Source organism: Coregonus clupeaformis, chromosome 33, assembly GCF_020615455.1.
Source record: "Coregonus clupeaformis isolate EN_2021a chromosome 33, ASM2061545v1, whole genome shotgun sequence".
NCBI classification, from domain to species: domain Eukaryota; kingdom Metazoa; phylum Chordata; class Actinopteri; order Salmoniformes; family Salmonidae; genus Coregonus; species Coregonus clupeaformis.
In genome coordinates this window covers 4,258,933-4,275,087 of record NC_059224.1, presented here as the reverse complement: position 1 = coordinate 4,275,087, position 16,155 = coordinate 4,258,933, and the positions used below count along the sequence as shown (strand labels likewise).

The 16,155-nt window shown below is 47.4% G+C and overlaps 1 protein-coding gene across 1 annotated transcript in view; it reads right to left on the bottom strand.

Annotated features, from left to right (window-relative positions):
* LOC121548638 (PH-interacting protein-like) overlaps nucleotides 1-15,049 on the bottom strand; it is a 63,630-nt gene extending 48,581 nt beyond the window's left edge. Inside the window, exons 1-9 of the mRNA XM_045210032.1 lie at nucleotides 13,504-15,049; nucleotides 13,338-13,396; nucleotides 13,226-13,255; nucleotides 13,016-13,075; nucleotides 10,379-10,529; nucleotides 9,450-9,548; nucleotides 8,910-9,070; nucleotides 4,262-4,357; nucleotides 3,220-3,345 (exon numbers count right to left, since the gene is read on the bottom strand). Coding sequence (XP_045065967.1) covers nucleotides 3,220-3,345; nucleotides 4,262-4,357; nucleotides 8,910-9,070; nucleotides 9,450-9,548; nucleotides 10,379-10,529; nucleotides 13,016-13,075; nucleotides 13,226-13,255; nucleotides 13,338-13,396; nucleotides 13,504-13,543 — 822 coding nt within the window. The 5' untranslated portion in view covers nucleotides 13,544-15,049. The remainder of the gene's footprint in view (nucleotides 1-3,219; nucleotides 3,346-4,261; nucleotides 4,358-8,909; nucleotides 9,071-9,449; nucleotides 9,549-10,378; nucleotides 10,530-13,015; nucleotides 13,076-13,225; nucleotides 13,256-13,337; nucleotides 13,397-13,503) is intronic.
* Nucleotides 15,050-16,155: the final 1,106 nt, after the last annotated feature.

Sequence of the window (16,155 nt, the reverse complement as noted above, 5' to 3'; positions counted from 1 at the left end):
CCCTCCCTACATACACCTCTCCCCCTCCTCCCCCTCGCTACATACACCTCTCCCCCCCTCCTCCCCCTCCCTACATACACCTCTCCCTCCTCCTCCCCCTCGCTACATACACCTCTCCCCCTCCTCCCCCTCCCTACATACACCTCTCCCCCCTCCTCCCCCCTCCCCTACATACACCTCCCCCCTCCTCCCCCTCCCTACATACACCTCTCACCCTCCTCCCCCTACATATACCTCTCCCCCCCTCCTCCCCCCTCCCTACATACACCTCTCCCCCTCCTCCCCCTCGCTACATACACCTCTCCCCCTCCTCCCCCTCCCTACATACACCTCTCCCCCTCCTCCCCCTCGCTACATACACCTCTCCCCCTCCTCCCCCTGCTTCTACACCTCTCCCCCTCCTCCCCCCTCCCTACATACACCTCTCCCCCCTCCTCCCCCTCGCTACATATACCTCTCCCCCCCTCCTCCCCCTCCCTACATACACCTCTCCCCCCTCCTCCCCCTCGCTACATACACCTCTCCCCCCTCCTCCCCCTCCCTACATACACCTCTCCCCCTCCTCCCCCTCGCTACATACACCTCTCCCCCTCCTCCCCCCTCCCTACATATACCTCTCCCCCCTCCTCCCCCCCCACATACACCTCTCCCCCTCCTCCCCCTCCCTACATACACCTATCCCCCTCCTCCCCCCTCCCCATACACCTCCCCCTCCCCTCCTCCCCCTCGCTACATACACCTCTCCCCCCTCCCCTCCTCCCCCTCCCTACATACACCTCTCCCCCCCTCCCCTCCTCCCCCTCCCTACATACACCTCTCCCCCTCCTCCCCCTCCCTACATACACCTCTCCCCCCCCTCCCCCTCCTCCCTCTCCCTACATACACCTCTCCCCCCTCCTCCCCCTCCCTACATACACCTCTCCCCCTCCTCCACCTCCCTACATACACCTCTCCCCCCTCCTCCCCCTCCCTACATACACCTCTCCCCCCTCCTCCCCCTCGCTACATACACCTCTCCCCCCTCCTCCCCCTCCCTACATACACCTCTCCCCCCCTCCTCCCCCTTCCCTACAACACCTCTCCCCCTCCTCCCCCTCGCTACATACACCTCTCCCCCTCCTCCCCCTCGCTACATACACCTCTCCCCCTCCTCCCCCTCGCTACATACACCTCTCCCCCCCTCCTCCCCCCCTCCCTACATAAACCTCTCCCCCCTCTTCCCCCTTCCCTACATACACCTCTCCCCCCTCCTCCCCCTCGCTACATACACCTCTCCCCCTCCTCCCCCTCGCTACATACACCTCTCCCCCTCCTCCCCCTCGCTACATACACCTCTCCCCCTCCTCCCCCCTCGCTACATACACCTCTCCCCCCTCCTCCCCCTCCCTACATACACCTCTCCCCCCTCCTCCCCCTCCCTACATACACCTCACCCCCTCCTCCCCCCTCGCTACATATACCTCTCCCCCTCCTCCCCCTCCCTACATACACCTCTCCCCCCTCCTCCCCCTCCCTACATACACCTCTCCCCCCTCCTCCCCCTCCCCTACATACACCTCTCCCCCTCCTCCCCCCTCCCTACATACACCTCTCCCCCCTCCTCCCCCTCCCCTCATACACCTCTCCCCCCTCCTCCCCCCTCCCTACATACACCTCTCCCCCTCCTCCCCCCTCCCCTACATACACCTCTCCCCCTCCTCCCCCTCCTACACCTCTCCCCCTCCCCCTACACCTCCCCTCCTCCTCCCCCCTCCCCTACATACACCTCTCCCCCCTCCTCCCCCTCCTCCCCCTCCCTACATACACCTCTCCCCCTCCTCCCCCTCCTACATACACCTCTCCCCCTCCTTCCCCTCCCTACATACACCTCTCCCCCTCCTCCCCCCTCCCTACATACACCTCTCCCCCCTCCTCCCCTCCCTACATACACCTCTCCCCCTCCTCCCCCTCCCTCATACACCTCTCCCCCTCCTCCCCCTCGCTCCTACACCTCTCCCCCCTCCTCCCCCTCGCTACATACACCTCTCCCCCTCCTCCCCCCTCGCTACATACACCTCTCCCCCCTCCTCCCCTCCCCTACATACACCTCTCCCCTCCTCCCCCTCGCTACATACACCTCTCCCCCCTCCTCCCCCCTCGCTACATACACCTCTCCCCCTCCTCCCCCTCGCTACATACACCTCTCCCCCCTCCTCCCCCCTCCCCTACATACACCTCTCCCCCCTCCTCCCCCTCCCTACATACACCTCTCCCCCCTCCTCCCCTCGCTACATACACCTCTCCCCCTCCTCCCCTCGCTACATACACCTCTCCCCCCTCCTCCCCCCTCGCTACATACACCTCTCCCCCCTCCTCCCCCTCGCTACATACACCTCTCACCCCTAGCTACCTGAGGCTACATACCCCTCGTCCTCTCCCCTACCTGTAGAGAGGTGATAGATGCAGAGTGCCCCTCCAGGACAGCTAGAGGAACACCTACCTGTAGAGAGGTGATAGATGCAGAGTGCCCCTCCAGGACAGCTAGAGGAACACCTACCTGTAGAGAGGTGATAGATGCAGAGTGCCCCTCCAGGACAGCTAGAGGAACACCTACCTGTAGAGAGGTGATAGATGCAGAGTGCCCCTCCAGGACCGCTAGAGGAACACCTACCTGTAGAGAGGTGATAGATGCAGAGTGCCCCTCCAGGACCGCTAGAGGAACACCTACCTGTAGAGAGGTGATAGATGCAGAGTGCCCCTCCAGGACCGCTAGAGGAACACCTACCTGTAGAGAGGTGATAGATGCAGAGTGCCCCTCCAGGACAGCTAGAGGAACACCTACCTGTAGAGAGGTGATAGATGCAGAGTGCCCCTCCAGGACCGCTAGAGGAACACCTACCTGTAGAGAGGTGATAGATGCAGAGTGCCCCTCCAGGACCGCTAGAGGAACACCTACCTGTAGAGAGGTGATAGATGCAGAGTGCCCCTCCAGGACCGCTAGAGGAACACCTACCTGTAGAGGGTGATAGATGCAGAGTGCCCCTCCAGGACCGCTAGAGGAACACCTACCTGTAGAGAGGTGATAGATGCAGAGTGCCCCTCCAGGACAGCTAGAGGAACACCTACCTGTAGAGAGGTGATAGATGCAGAGTGCCCCTCCAGGACAGCTAGAGGAACACCTACCTGTAGAGAGGTGATAGATGCAGAGTGCCCCTCCAGGACCGCTAGAGGAACACCTACCTGTAGAGAGGTGATAGATGCAGAGTGCCCCTCCAGGACCGCTAGAGGAACACAGGTCTGAAGACACCACACTCGGATGGTCTTATCACAGCTACCTGCTGCTAGCATGGTGTTCTCATAGCTCACCTGGTGAGAGAGACACACACAGGTATACACACACTCACAAAGATATATACACACACACAGATATACACACACTCACAAAGATATACACACACACACAAAGATATATACACACAGATATACACACACTCACAAAGATATATACACACACAAAGATATATACACACACAAAGATATATACACACACACACACACACACACACACACACAGGTATACTCACAAAGATATATACACACAGATATACACACACTCACAAAGATATATACACACACAAAGATATATACACACACACACACACACACACACACACACACACACACACACACGGTATACTCACAAAGATATATACACACAGATATACACACACTCACAAAGATATATACACACAGATATACACACACTCACAAAGATATATACACACACAAAGATATATACACACACACACACACACACACACACACACAGGTATACTCACAAAGATATATACACACACACACACACATACATTAGCACAACAAACAATAAACAGTTGATTGTTTGCGAGATGGGTGTGTGGTGTGTGTGTGTGTGGTGTGTGTGTGGTGTGTGTGTGTGTGCGGTGTGTGTGTGTGTGTGTCTGTTAACTCCATCCATGTCAGAGCTCTCATGGTGAAAACCACCAAGCCGACCAGTGACTGAACAGGTCTGTATAGATCAATCTGTAGATACTAATCACTTCATCAACACATTTAAAGTAACTGTCCAGTGAAAATCTCACTTTTAAAAAGTTCATATTCTGTTAACTCAAACCCAAATAATGTTGTTGACTCGTCCTGAACTCGTATTTGTGGCCAAAGGGTTAAATTGGAGAAGAAACAGAGTTGATTGTTTGCGAGGTGGATGTGAGTGAGTGAGTGAGTGAGTGAGTGTATAACTCACGGCCATGTCAGAGATCTCAGCAGCGTGTCCTCTCAGTGTGGCCAGTAGACGGCCCTCGTCCGTCCCCCAGATCTTCACCAGGCAGTCATCTGAACCCTACACACACACACACACACACACACACACACACACACACACACACACACACACACACACACACACACACACACACACACGTCATTATTATCAATAATATGAAACCTGAGCCACCAACCAAATCAATCAAATAATCAATAACACAAACGATATTATACAGTCAGTCATCAAACAAACTTAATCTACAGTCAGCTAGTCAGTCTATAACTGGATAATCAGTCAGTCAGCCAGTCAGTCTATAACTGGATAATCAGTCAGTCAGCCAGTCAGTATATAACTGGATAATCAGTCAGTCAGCCAGTCAGTATATAACTGGATAATCAGTCAGTCAGCCAGTCAGTATATAACTGGATAATCAGTCAGTCAGCCAGTCAGTCTATAACTGGATAATCAGTCAGTCAGCCAGTCAGTCTATAACTGGATAATCAGTCAGTCAGCCAGTCAGTCTATAACTGGATAATCAGTCAGTCAGCCAGTCAGTCTATAACTGGATAATCAGTCAGTCAGCCAGTCAGTCTATAACTGGATAATCAGTCAGTCAGTCAGTCAGTCTATAACTGGATATTCAGTCAGTCAGTCAGTCTATAACTGGATAATCAGTCAGTCAGTCAGTCAGTCTATAACTGGATAATCAGTCAGCCAGTCAGTCTATAACTGGATAATCAGTCAGCCAGTCAGTCTATAACTGGATAATCAGTCAGTCAGTCAGTCTATAACTGGATAATCAGTCAGTCAGCCAGTCAGTCTATAACTGGATAATCAGTCAGCCAGTCAGTCAGTCTATAACTGGATAATCAGTCAGTCAGCCAGTCAGTCTATAACTGGATAATCAGTCAGTCAGCCAGTCAGTATATAACTGGATAATCAGTCAGTCAGCCAGTCAGTATATAACTGGATAATCAGTCAGTCAGCCAGTCAGTATATAACTGGATAATCAGTCAGTCAGCCAGTCAGTATATAACTGGATAATCAGTCAGTCAGCCAGTCAGTATATAACTGGATAATCAGTCAGTCAGTCAGTCTATAACTGGATAATCAGTCAGTCAGTCAGTCTATAACTGGATAATCAGTCAGCCAGTCAGTCTATAACTGGATAATCAGTCAGTCAGTCAGTCTATAACTGGATAATCAGTCAGTCAGCCAGTCAGTCTATAACTGGATAATCAGTCAGCCAGTCAGTCAGTCTATAACTGGATAATCAGTCAGTCAGCCAGTCAGTCTATAACTGGATAATCAGTCAGTCAGCCAGTCAGTATATAACTGGATAATCAGTCAGTCAGCCAGTCAGTCTATAACTGGATAATCAGTCAGTCAGCCAGTCAGTATATAACTGGATAATCAGTCAGTCAGCCAGTCAGTATATAACTGGATAATCAGTCAGCCAGCCAGTCAGTCTATAACTGGATAATCAGTCAGTCAGCCAGTCAGTATATAACTGGATAATCAGTCAGTCAGCCAGTCAGTATATAACTGGATAATCAGTCAGTCAGCCAGTCAGTATATAACTGGATAATCAGTCAGTCAGCCAGTCAGTATATAACTGGATAATCAGTCAGTCAGCATATAACTGGATAATCAGTCAGTCAGCCAGTCTATAACTGGACAATCAGTCTGTATAGATCAGTCTGTAGCCAATCACCTCATCAATACATTTAAAGTAACTGAGTGAAAATCTTGTATGTGGCCAAAACATAAATTAGAGAAAAACACACTTTTAAAAAACAAACACTTCAAACGTGTATCAGCGGTCTAGAGGAGTTTGGGATATACCCACACCATTACAACACAGAACATCTATTCTAATGCACCGAATACAACAGGTGAAATGCTTACTGACGAGCCCTTCCCCAACAATTCAGAGTTAAAAAGTAAGAAACATTTAAGAAGGAGATAGTAACACAATAAAATAACAATAACGAGGCTATATACAAGGAGCACCGGTACCGAGTTAATGTGCGGGGGTACGAGGTAGGTGAGGTAATATGTATATGTAGGTAGGGGTAAGTGACTAGGCAATCAGGATATATAATAAACTGAGTAGCAGCACCGTATGTGAAGAGTGTGAAAGAGTGTCTATGTGTGAGTGTGGCGTCAAAATCAAAATCTAATTTTATTTGTCACCGAATACAACAGGTGCAGACTTCCTGTGGGCTGTCTAACCGTCGTCGGATATCAGGCCTACCACTGCCGTGTCGTCTGTTTGTCAGACCAGGAGACATCCCGAAAAATTGGTCTTCTCACAAAATGGTCTGTAGCGTCCGAACGATTTGGCCTATGAAACTATGATGACCCCTCTATGGAAACATGAGACTCTTACGAACACCGTGGTGTTCTCTGTTTCGCGCTACGACCCCCACAAGTGTCTTGGGACTCCTCTGAAGTCAGTACAGCCGATCTGCCAACTTCTGTCTATAGCGTCCGAACAGTTTTGGCTACACACTCTGTGTAAAGGTGAGACTCACACAAACACGTCGGTTATTTTGCACTAGGACGCCCACAGGCCCCACAAGAATAGTCTGAAAGTCCCCTGGTACCAGTTGAAAGAATTTATGGAAGTACAGTGCATTCGGAAAGTATTTTTCAACATTATGTTACGTAACAGCCTTATTCTAAAATGGATTAAATAAATAAAAATCCTCAATCTACACACAATACCCCATAATGACAAAGTGAAAACAGGTTGTTAAAAATCTTTGGACATTTATTAAAAATAAAAAACAGAAATACCTTATTTATATAAGTATTCAGACCCTTTGCTATGAGACTCAAAATTGAGCTCAGGTGCATCCTGTTTCCATTGATCATCATTGAGATTTCCACAACTTGATTGGCTTCCACCTGTGGTAAATTCAATTGATTGGAAATGATTTGGAAAGGCACACACCTGTCTATTTAAGGTCCCACAGTTGACAGTGCATGTCAGAGCAAAAACCAACCAATGAGGTTGAAGGAATTGTCAGTAGAGCTCCGAAATAGGATTGTGTCGAGGCACAGATCTGGGGAAGGGTACCAAAACATTACTGCAGCATTGAAGGTCCCCAAGAACACAGTGGCCTCCATCATTCTTAAATGGAAGACGTTTGGAACCACCAAGACTCTTCCTAGAGCTGGCCGCCCGGCCAAACGGGGGAGAAGGGCCTTGGTCAGGGAGGTGACCAATAACCCAATGGTCACTCTGACAGAGCTCCAGAGTTCCTCTGTGGAGATGGGAGAACCATCTAGAAGGACAACCATCTCTGCAGCACTCCACCAATCAGGCCTTTATGGTAGTGGCCAGACGGAAGCCACTCCTCAGTAAAAGGCACATGACAGCCCGCTTGGAATTTGCCAAAAGGCACCTAAAGGACTCTCAGACCATGAGAAACAAGATTCTCTGGTCTGATGAAACCAATATTGAACTCTTGGGCCTGAATGCCAAGCATCACGTCTGGAGGAAACCTGGCACCATCCCTACGGTGAAGCATGGTGGTGGCAGCATCATGCTGTGGGGATGTTTTTCAGCGGCAGGGACTGGAAGAATAGTCAGGATCGAGGGAAAGATGAATGGAGCAAAGTACAGAGAAATACTTGATGAAAACCTGCTCCAGAGCGCTCAGGACCTCAGACTGGGGCAAAGGTTCACCTTCCAACAGGACAACGACCCTAAACACACAGCCAAGAAAACGCAGGAGTGGCTTCGGGACAAGTCTCTGAATGTCCATGAGTGGCCCAGCCAGAGTCCAGACTTTAACCCGATCGAACATCTCTGGAGAGACCTGAAAATAGCTGTGCAACGACGCTCCCCATCCAACCTGACAGAGCTTGAGAGGATCTGAAGAGAAGAATGTGAGAAACTCCCCAAATACAGGTGTGCCAAGCTTGTAGCGTCATACCCAAGAAGACTCGAGCCTGCAATCGCTGCCAAAGGTGCTTCAACAAAGTACTGAGTAAAGGGTCTGAATACTTATGTAATTTATTTTTTATTTTAAATAAATTAGCAAAGATGTCTAAAAACCTGTTTTTGCTTTGTCATTATGGGGTATTGTGTGTAGATTGATGATGGGGAAAAAAACATTTTAATCAATTTTAGAATAAGGCTGTAACGTAACAAAATGTGGAAAAAGTCAAGGGGTCTGAATACTTTCCGAAGGCACTGTATACACACACTATCTGAGTGTTAGACCAAAAACACGGTTACCATGGCAATCATACTCAGAACAGGGTCAACCTGGGGTCAAGAGGTCAGACCTCATGTGACCTCACCTTGTAGCTCAGTTGGTAGAGCATGGCGGTTGCAACGTCAGGGTTGTGGGTTCGATTCCCACGGGGGACCAGTATGAAAAAATTATAATATGAAAATGTATGCAGTCGCTCTGGATAAGAGCGTCTGATAAACTAATACAATTTAAAATGTTTAATAAAACACACCTTCTTCCCAAAATAACTGGGGTCAAGAGGTCAGACCTCATCATGTGACCTCACCAAATATAAACCTTCTACTGAAATCCCCTCCAGATGTGGAAACCCCCTACACACACACGCACACACACACACACACGCTGGGTGTTCTTACGGTGAAGATGCGTCGTCCAGTTCGGTCGAAGGTGACGCAATAGACAGAGGACAGATGTCCCAGAATCCTCTTGTGCATTTTCATGTGTGTGTAGACCGCTGTGGGGAGGAGCTGACCCAGCCGGTACAAACCAATCAGACGACGGCCATGACCCGTCTCCACTACACACACATTGCATTCACACATACACAACATAGGCACACACACACACACAGTGTACGCACACAGACAGACACACACACACACACACAGAGACACACACACAGAGACACACACACACACAAAGTTGTCAGTTACAGCGTCATACCTTACTAACAACATGACCCGTTTCCTTCCATTAATATCATTGTGTTGTGTTCTAGATGTTCTAGATGTGTTCTAGATGTGTTCTAGATGTGTTCTAGGTGTTCTAGATGTGTTCTAGATGTGTTCTAGATGTGTTCTAGATGTGTTCTAGATGTTCATTAAAGTCCTGGTCAGACTGGATGAACATATAATCAAACACAACAAACAATATTTAACCAATCAGAGGCAGCCTACCAATGCTGGGCGGGCTCCCGTAGATGACTGGCGGCTCTGGGGGCCTACCACAGTGCAGCGCTGCCAGGGCCGAACCCTTCCACACCACATGTTTACAACCTGCAGGAACACACACAACCCAAATACAGTTGCTCTGTGTAGTAATATTGTAAATACTAATTATTAATACTTGTACTTTTACCTTGAATGCTTTATTATGTATGTATTGTAATATCCATGTATTTCATGTCTTTGACGGTCATGTGGGTATCGGTAAAAACTTTAACTTCGTTACAAAGCAGACAATACTGACTCTTATTGGTGTGTAGCAGGCTAACATGTCATGTGATTACAGTACTGACTCTTATTGGTGCGTAGCAGGCTAACATGTCATGTGATTACAGTACTGACTCTTATTGGTGCGTAGCAGGCTAACATGTCATGTGATTACAGTACTGACTCTTATTGGTGCGTAGCAGGCTAACATGTCATGTGATTACAGTACTGACTCTTATTGGTGTGTAGCAGGCTAACATGTCATGTGATTACAGTACTGACTCTTATTGGTGCGTAGCAGGCTAACATGTCATGTGATTACAGTACTGACTCTTATTGGTGCGTAGCAGGCTAACATGTCATGTGATTACAGTACTGACTCTTATTGGTGCGTAGCAGGCTAACATGTCATGTGATTACAATACTGACTCTTATTGGTGTGTAGCAGGCTAACATGTCATGTGATTACAGTACTGACTCTTATTGGGGTGTAGCAGGCTAACATGTCATGTGATTACAGTACTGACTCTTATTGGTGCGTAGCAGGCTAACATGTCATGTGATTACAGTACTGACTCTTATTGGTGCGTAGCAGGCTAACATGTCATGTGATTACAGTACTGACTCTTATTGGTGTGTAGCAGGCTAACATGTCATGTGATTACAGTACTGACTCTTATTGGTGCGTAGCAGGTTCTGGCGCCCCGTCCCCAGCAGACTGTGGATCCCGGGGACGCTGGCAGGAACCTCCTTCTCCAGAAGAGGACACACCCTCTGGCACACCTGCAGCAGGTGGTCCGGACTGATGTGACCATACAGCTTCACCTGCACACACACACACACACACACACACACACACACACAGACACACACAGACACACACAGACACACACACACACAGACACACACACACACACACACACACACACAGACACACACACACACACAGACACACAGACACACACACACACACACCAAGAATTCAGGTTAAGCTTAAACGCTGCTACTGACCACCCAATAGAACAGTCCCCGGCCAGTACGACAACAGTCCTTCTGTCCTTATACAATTACAATCAGCCGTATTCAATACGTATTCAGTACAATTACATAAAGTGTCTACATGTTTAGTTGTCCACATGAACAGCATAGACATCTTCTTAAACCTACTCTCAGACAACTCACACATCAAGCCGCTCTGCTTCCCAATTAGACACTCTCTCTCCTCAGTTATCTGTACATTCAGCCGCTTCCCTCTGCACGCCCAAACACATTAATGACCCTTTAATTTCCTTTAACATCATCTCATTGGTCTGCAGACGTGATCCATTTGATAAGAACACAGACAGCCACAGATACAGACAAATACAGACACACACAAATACAGACACACACAGATACAGACAAAATGTATGCGCACATGACTGTAAGTCGCTTTGGATAAAAGCGTCTGCTAAATGGCATATTATTATTATTATTATTAAATACAGACACACACAGATACAAAGACACAGATACATATACAGCCACAGACACAAATACAGACACACACACAGACACACATAGATACAGATACAAGGGTGAAAACGATACCATGATAATATTAGCATAATTAGCATAATAATTGTTATTATTAATACAATAATTTGAGTTAGCCCTACTATTTCCACTATTTACTACATTATTACTAATATTATTATTTTAACATTTAACATTTTAGTCATTTAGCAGATGCTCTTATCCAGAGCGACTTACAGTTAGTGAATGCATACATTATTATAATTACTATTATTTGATCATAATTAGCAGTAATTATCATGTTAATTATTATTATTATTATTAGTAGTAGTAGTATCATCATAAATGTCATCTTTAGAAATGAGTGTGGCTAAATGTCTGATCATTTTAATAAAAACCTTCCATGTAAATAACTGTCATCTTTAGTGTGGTCAACCTAGTGGCTAGATGTCTATACCTCCACATGAATATATAGGCTAAAGACGGTCTGGTCTGTCTGTCTGTGCGGCAATAAAATCCCTATTCCTCTATTGTGTCTAATGATTAGGAACATGTCGCTTCTTAAGACGAAGCCGCGGAGGAATCATTACCCAGAAAGAGACATTAGGCCTGGTCGGCCGCGTCACAACCCTGCTCACTGGCGGAGGGAGAAACGGCAGAGGGAGGGAGGGAAGGAGCGGAGGGAGGGAAGGAGCGGAGGGAGGGAGGGAAGGAACGGAGGGAGGGAGGGAAGGAGCAGAGGGAGGGAGGGAAGGAACAGAGGGAGGGAGGGAGGGAGCGCAGGGAGGGAGGGAAGGAACGGAGGGAGGGAGGGAGGGAAGGAGCGGAGGGAGGGAGGGAGGGAAGGAACGGAGGGAGGAGGAGGAGGAGGTGGAGCGGAGGAGGGAAGGAGTGGAGGAGGGAGGGAGGGAAGGAGTGGAGGAGGGAGGGAGGGAAGGAGTGGAGGAGGGAGGGAGGGAGGGAGGGATCAGAAAGACTGTAAATATTGTTGTTCTATAAATGTATAGATGTAGTTTTAGACGAGTCTGCTACATCTGATTCATGTTGTGGAAATATTATATAGGGCATAGGTCATTATTTTGATAATTAGCCCCCAAAAATATAAAAACTTGATCTCAAAACTTTTAGTCTAAAATAAATGTTATATTGGCATTGCATGGTGTTCTCCATGCCATCATGCTCAATATGTAAAACAATCACCATGTAGGCTAATAACCTGTTAATGAATCCGTTAATTAATAAAGCCATAATAATTAAGATATCAGGTCAATATTACCTCTGATCTGTCCCCATCCCCTTCAGTCCTGAGATGGGCCTAACACACTCTCCTCTCCCCCTGACACAACTCTCTTTAGAAGGCTGCATTTATTTCCCAGCTCGTTCTGATAGGACTGTTGATATTCTCCTAAAAGCAGTGTTTTACCTCGTCCGGCTGCGTGTGTTTTCTCCAGCAGGAGCTGGGCGCCTCTATCTCGCGTTAGCTGTGGCGCAGCAGTCCCTCCCACACCCCCCCCGCCCGCCCGCCCGCTCCAACACCACAACATCCATGACGTACCAACATTTCACACACATTCTCACTACTATTCAAATGTTTTGGACATGCCCGTCACCAAACTCACAACCCAGGGTCCAATATAAAGCAGGACCCGACCCCTGGTCCCTTCTGGCCCAGGTTTGGTTCGGGTTTTCGGTACAATCCTTTAGACTTTTTTCTCCTACCTAAAAAATTGCGCGAAATTCAATTTTTATTTAGCTCTCTCTAAAAAACTTTTTTCTCAGTTATAGAACAGCCTTACCAAATCCTCGTATCTCCCAGGGTGCTCCTTCCCCGTCCAGTCCCGTCGTGTGGGCAGTAACTGTAGCACAGACACACAGTTCACTCCGATCACTAACACCATAAACGCGTCTATTTGTGTTTTAAAACATTCAATGAGAAATGTGCTTAAAATCAACATGTGAAAGTGCAGAGAGCAGCGAGATGCGACGCGAACAGGAACGCCACTCACCTCCTTCTCATCCACCTCACGGATCAACGTCTGGAAATAGAATTAAACAAAATCACACACCGAGACAAACCTGGGACTATAGTAAATCATCCTAAAGTACCATCTGACCCACCTCCGCTGCGTTCTGGCACGGTCCAGCCTGTAGAAAGCGGGCGATTAGGAAGTAGAGTTCTGTAGGGGCCACGAGAAGACGGAGCGGGGAGTTACAGAGGGCGCAGGAGCGACGCAGATAGGAATTAAAACATTTAAATGTCACATATTCAGCTCGCTTTACTCACCAGAATTGAGCTGTGCGACTAGTTTACTGTCTGGTTCCATGTTGGGGTTGTTTTTAGGGGGCAGCGCAGGAAGTGTGCCCTATAGCTGTCACTGTTTACCCCAGCAGGAAGACGCTTCCTCCATTCAGAACCACAGCACCGCCAAGCAGCCAGCCCCGGTCACACAGCAAACCCCTCCGCGCTGCCGTCAAATAGGACCTGCTACGGGCTCAGCCCTGAATAGCACGATACATCGATAACACTTGAATAACTGATATGATAGTTATACTAAGGTGTGTAAAGTCGCCGTTAAAGTAGTTTTATTCTCCCGTCCGTCCACACTCCCCTCTCTGTAAAGCGCATGCCCTCTACGCAGGAATACCAAATAGGCTATTTTACGCACGCACGGTACGTTGGAGGGAGGCTGCAGAAGTGGCAACATTGTAGCAGGAGAGGAAAGCCTGGATGAAATGTTGTTACATTGTAGCGAGATGACCAGCGATTCGATAGTGTTATTTACAGTGTTTTGGTTTACAAACTGCTACAAACTGACCGTTACTCGCAGCTCTTTATGAAGGTTATGATCATATATAAATTCGTCAGATCTAGGTTGTGTTCGTATAAATTCCCTCTGGCTATCTACTCCGATTTCAGAACACTCTTGTTTGAGTGCCAGAGCGTTGAATAAACTGAGGAATTTACGAACGCCAAAGCTCTAGATAACATGAGAACAGCTCTGCTAGGGCGAGGGAAATGGTCAGAGTGAGGTGTTCTCGTTTTTGTCTGGAAGTAGCTAGCCAACTTTAGCCCGTTATCTTGGGTGCTTGATGGCCGTTGTGAGGTCTGAACGCTGGGTCAACCCTAATCGTCGTCCAGTGTGCGCTCTGAACGCTCCGAGAGCCGAAACGCTCTGAATTTTACGAACGGACAATCTGTTAACGCTCTGGCACTCCAGAGTGAATTTACGAACGCACCCCTAGTCTGCAAGAATCTCTTATCTTCCAGACAGTGTATTTTGATGAGCTGCTGCAGTAACACTTGACGTGTTTTTAGTTATTTTGGTCGTCAGAGCTGTAGGTTTATGGTCGTGTCGTAATGGTGTAACTAACAATACGCCCACTCCCCGGAGCCGTTCGGTTCGTCCTCCATTTCTCTCTCTCAACTGCTTGCCTGGCTCCTAGCAGTAAAATGGGGGAAGGGTTGAGGAAGAGCGTGTTAGAGAGGGGATGTAGACTAATGAATGAAACACAACCTCATGAGTTAAATTTACCATATGCTGGTGCACCCGATTAGACTACACTCACCCCATTAAAAGGTGGAAATCATTTTACCAATCACACCATTCATATGGTGAATGTGGTACGCGTTGCCTTTGAATGGTGATTCAGAACCACACAGTTTACTTCGTGATACGCGACCCTTTCAATGGTGATTTTATCTGAGACTGAGTGCGCATGTTCACATAGAAGCCAAACCCAAGACATTTCAGGAATTTTTATTGTCAAATTCCTGGGTTTCCTGGGAAATCGCCTTTTCAGCTTTTGATCGGCAGTGTACCTTGTGCTCTTTACAGGTAAGAAAAGTTATTCTACAACTTAAATATGTCATTGGCAATTATAGTCTATTGTATTTAGATTTAGCATGATTCGTATAAAAGCATGCTTGAATTATAACTCGGTGAGCTGTTTAAACCCTGATTTTCATAGTCTCTGAGCTAGCTAACAAAATTAGCTATCGCCAAAATGTTAGTTAGCTAGCTAAATTAGCTAGTTATCCTTATCATGTTGTAGCTACATGTAATTTCTCTGTTCCCATTCTAGTCTGTTCCCACACAATGATGACTACTTCTCCTGTCACTCAAGGTATGTTCAACAATTCCCTTCAATGTTTATCTCAAAATAATAAGTAAAACACTTCAACAGGTGAAATATTTAGTCAGGTTAGCTAGCTACTTGTCATTAGGCTTTTAAAGGGGAAATCAGCAGTTTCTACATCTATCTTTGGACTTGTAAATGAATGATATGTACCCCATTGATTCTTTAAGAATATAACCTATAAATGCCATATGAGCTTAGTTCAACTGTCGTACCCCACCAGGACCCCAAATATCAGCTTGTTTTACTCCAGTGTTTGTAAACAAAGTAAATGTATAGCCTCAAGCTATATCATGGATGGTCAGTCCTTGCATCCATAGCTCTGTCTATGCATTTGAGAGTGGTAACATTTATCCAGCCCCGTCCCTTTTTTACCGAAACAGGGACATGGAAGATGCTTTATTGTTTGGAAGATGCTTTATTGTTTCTACTGCTGATTGCCGCTTTAAGTGCTTTTCATTTGCTTCACATTGTAACCTGCAGTAGGCTCTCTGTGTCAGGGCAGTATAATGAAAAGACTGTCTCCTACTACCCTGACCCAAGGGCTTTTGGTCTTGCTGGCACAGGCTAATCCCCTGTCAGTTAGAGCAAAAGGCCTGAAGGCTCTTGTTCAAAGACTAGGAAACACTTACATACACCCATGTTATAATGTCATATTTCATATATCATCGTTGTTGTTGTAGGAAAACACCTCATAACGGCTAACATCAGGGCACCATTGTGTCTTATCATGAACAGGGTATGAAAAGGAGGCCGTCAGCCCTGGTGACGGAGGCTGTTGGAGCTACAGTACTTCCTG